Here is a 3,329-nt window from a genome sequence, read left to right as displayed (position 1 = left end):
ACTGTACCCTTTTATGTAATGATGTTTACTTTGAATTTATATTAGTTCACACAAACACTCCATCCATGCTTTTGTTCCGGCCCTCCGGTCCAGTTTAAGAACCCATTGTGGCCCTCGAGTCAAAAAGTTTGCCCACCCCTGTCCTAAACTCTAAACAGCCAGGGCAGCAATGGGCAGGGGCAGTTCATCCCAGGCCAAACCCCTGCACCTGTGCCCCAGGCCCCCTCTTCTGACGTCTCAGTGAACCGAAGCAGACCCACCGAGGCTCATTTCCCCACCTAGTCCCTCTCCTGTTCTCGTTGGCCCTTCCTTGTTTCTCTGTCTCAGCTTTAATAATCATCCTTTAAAATTAAGAAAAAATTATAGTGATTAAACCTTGCTAAGAACCAGACTTTCTGAATCTCATTAAATGGCAGCATCGTGTAACCAACTTTTCAGGGTATGAAACCTTCAGTCGGCCCTTATTCCTCTTTTTATGTTATTCCCTACATCCAATCCATCAGAATGTCTTGCTGTTTCTACCTCAAAAATGTATTACTTTTCTCCATGAAACAACTGTTGCCAAACTATTCTGTAGAGTCCAATGTTAGCTACTTGTTATTTTAGATCTTGCAGGCCTTGCCCTTGTAATGTAAAAGAGGCCAGACAACACATTAAATGCTTGGCTATGGCTGTGTTCCAATAAGACTTTATCTACAAAAACAAGTGTTCCAGATTTGGTCCACAACCATGGTTTGCTGACTTCTGCCCTGAAGTATGCCAGCTTTGGCTTTCTCCTCAATTACTGCCATAGGCTCCCAACCATTCTCTCTGCAGCCACTATTTCCCCTACAATCCATTCTCCATATAGCAGCAACATTGACTATTTAAAAATGCAAATTATTAGCAAATCTTTAACTTAAAATCTTTCAATAACCATCCGTGGCACATAAGCCCCTGTATGATCTGTCTGTACTTACTTCTCCAACTTACCCTTGATTCAAACATGCTAAGCATGTCTTCTCTCAGCTGTTTTCATGTCATCTCCTTGGAGATTTTGTCTCTGACCACCTTATTTAAAGTAGGGTACTCCATTATTCTCTAGCTCACTATTTTATTGCCTCCACAGTACTTATCACAATGTTTCTCATGTTCACTTGTTTTTATCTGTCTTTCCCACTAGAAAATAACTTCTTTTCAAAGAAAATGTCTATATTGTTCTAAATTTTATCCCCAGGACCAGCACACAGTAGGCATTCAATAAACATGTGCTGAATTTATTAACGTAAACACATCCTTGATCTCACAGATCCTCGATATTTCCTGAGGGAGACAGCTACTGAAAGTTTACAAACATGAAATTGTCCTAAGTGTTCTGGAAGAAGAGAACAGTGTGCTATAAGAAAGAAGTATCGAGGAAACAAGGGAAAAAGGTCTAAGAGGAGTTTGTCAGTCAGAGGGTACAGCATGGGCAGAAGCCTTATGGGCTTCACACAAAAAATTATGGAATTCTATTTGGTTCCTGAGTTTGGCTAATTTCTAAAACTAAATAGTTAAGTTTGAGCTAGGGCTGGGATCCTTCAGGATTCAAACTCCAGAATAAATCGCTTAAATTGGGAGGATTTCATGTTGGATTGAATAGTGTGTGTGTGGTGGTGGTGTTTCGGGGGGTGGGGGGGAGAATAAGGCTCCTTATGATCGGGTCTGTTTTCCTCTTTAACGTCATTTCCTACCAGCTCTCCCTCTTGCATTCCAAATGGGCCTCCGTGCTATTCCTCACCTTGGCAAGCATGCTCCCACCGCGGGGCCCTTGGGCTTTCTGTTTCTTCACCAACACTCTCCCTGAATACCAGTGACTGATGCTTTCACTTCATTCAGCTCTCTGCTCTAAATGGCATCTCCTCAGAGGTGTCTTCTCTGACCACAAATCTAAACTAGAAGTCCCTGCCCTTCTCTCTTCCTCTACCCTGCTTTATTCCGTTTTCAGAGAAAAATATCACATATCTGTTACTGTTTATCTCCTCAACTTAAACATACGTTACCTAGAGCAGGGCTTAATTTGTGTTCACCGCTACCTCCTGGGCACCTAGAACAATATCTGAAGCTCAAATACGTGTAGAATGAACAACTATTGACATATAGCCAGCATCTGAAGGCTTTGTGTGTGCCAGCATGTGCTTCAGATGTAGTAACTCATTTAAGCCTCCCAACCACCCTTGCATTACTTCAGGTAAGCAATATCATCAGTTCCATTTTACAAGTGTCGCAACAGATAAAGGTTAGCCGACTTGCCCATGGTCACACAGCTGGAAAGAGACAGAGCCTGGTAGGAACCACGGTATCTGATCTGGAAGTTCGTGCTGTACCAGCTCACACATGACTGACCACTTGGTAGGAGTGGCCCCTCCTCCTTTGAACTGAGGCATGAGCATCCCAGTCACTATAATCTCCACTCAACAGCTTCATCTATTTATTTCACCTGCCAGGGCTCTACAGGTATTGATATTTGTGCTCCCTGGGTTACAATATTAATTCTGGCCTTCAGTTTTGACTTGTTACATAAACCTCTTTGAATTTTAGCTCTGAATTCATCTATTTAATGAGATCGTGATCGTCCCCAAAGGAAAGCATGTAGACAAACATTGGGCATGTTGCTGTTGTTATACCGCTATAATGAAAGCTATTAATTCGGGGGCGGTAAGGTATCACTGATGACTTGTGGCAGATAACTAAATCCTATTTAAACCCCCTCTTGGTGATTCTTTAAAAGTGTACTATAAGGCCCTGGCTCAATACATTATATATTAAGCTCTTTGTGTTATAAACTAAACTAAAAGTCTCTGCGTTTTTCATCAACTTAACAACAAACTTCTACCATGAATAAGAACCAGGACGTACCAGGATAAAGAACAAAAAATATCAAACATAGACTGAGCGCTTATTATGGGCCAGACCCTGAGTCACAAGTGCTTTGTATACACCGTCTCATTTAATAATCACAAGAACTCAGACAGGATCTCAGTTCTTCGTGCCCAAAGTTGCTCAGCAAGGAACTGTCAGAGCCAGTACTCATCCTAGGGCAGTGTGACAGCAGGGTCCGGCTCTCAGTACCGAACCGCAAGGCAGTGGGCCCAGCCTTGGAGGGGTTCGCACCTCCAGCTGTCACTCAGGGGCGCCACCGGGTCAAATCCCAGCCCCGGGGGACCGGCAGGAACAGGTCCACCCGGCGCAGCACAGAGCGGTGTCAGCGGAGTGGCAAGCTCGGAGCTTATACCTTTGCCGGCGGTTTCCACTCGGGGCTTCGGGGCGGAGGGATCCATCTGGCCCGGGGGCGGGGCCTGCAGCCTCGA

The 3,329-nt window shown here is 44.2% G+C and overlaps 1 protein-coding gene across 1 annotated transcript in view; it reads right to left on the bottom strand.

The window, feature by feature from the left end:
• ERCC6L2 (excision repair cross-complementation group 6-like 2) overlaps positions 1-3,323 on the bottom strand; it is a 127,285-nt gene extending 123,962 nt beyond the window's left edge. Inside the window, exon 1 of the mRNA XM_014545690.1 lies at positions 3,254-3,323. Within this exon, the coding sequence (XP_014401176.1) occupies positions 3,254-3,299 (46 nt within the window). The 5' untranslated portion in view covers positions 3,300-3,323. The remainder of the gene's footprint in view (positions 1-3,253) is intronic.
• Positions 3,324-3,329: the final 6 nt, after the last annotated feature.

The sequence above is a fragment of the Myotis brandtii genome, unplaced genomic scaffold (assembly GCF_000412655.1).
Source record: "Myotis brandtii unplaced genomic scaffold, ASM41265v1 scaffold419, whole genome shotgun sequence".
NCBI lineage: Eukaryota > Metazoa > Chordata > Mammalia > Chiroptera > Vespertilionidae > Myotis > Myotis brandtii.
The sequence above is the reverse complement of the archived record's forward strand: the minus strand, read 5'-3'. Positions and strand labels throughout refer to the sequence as shown.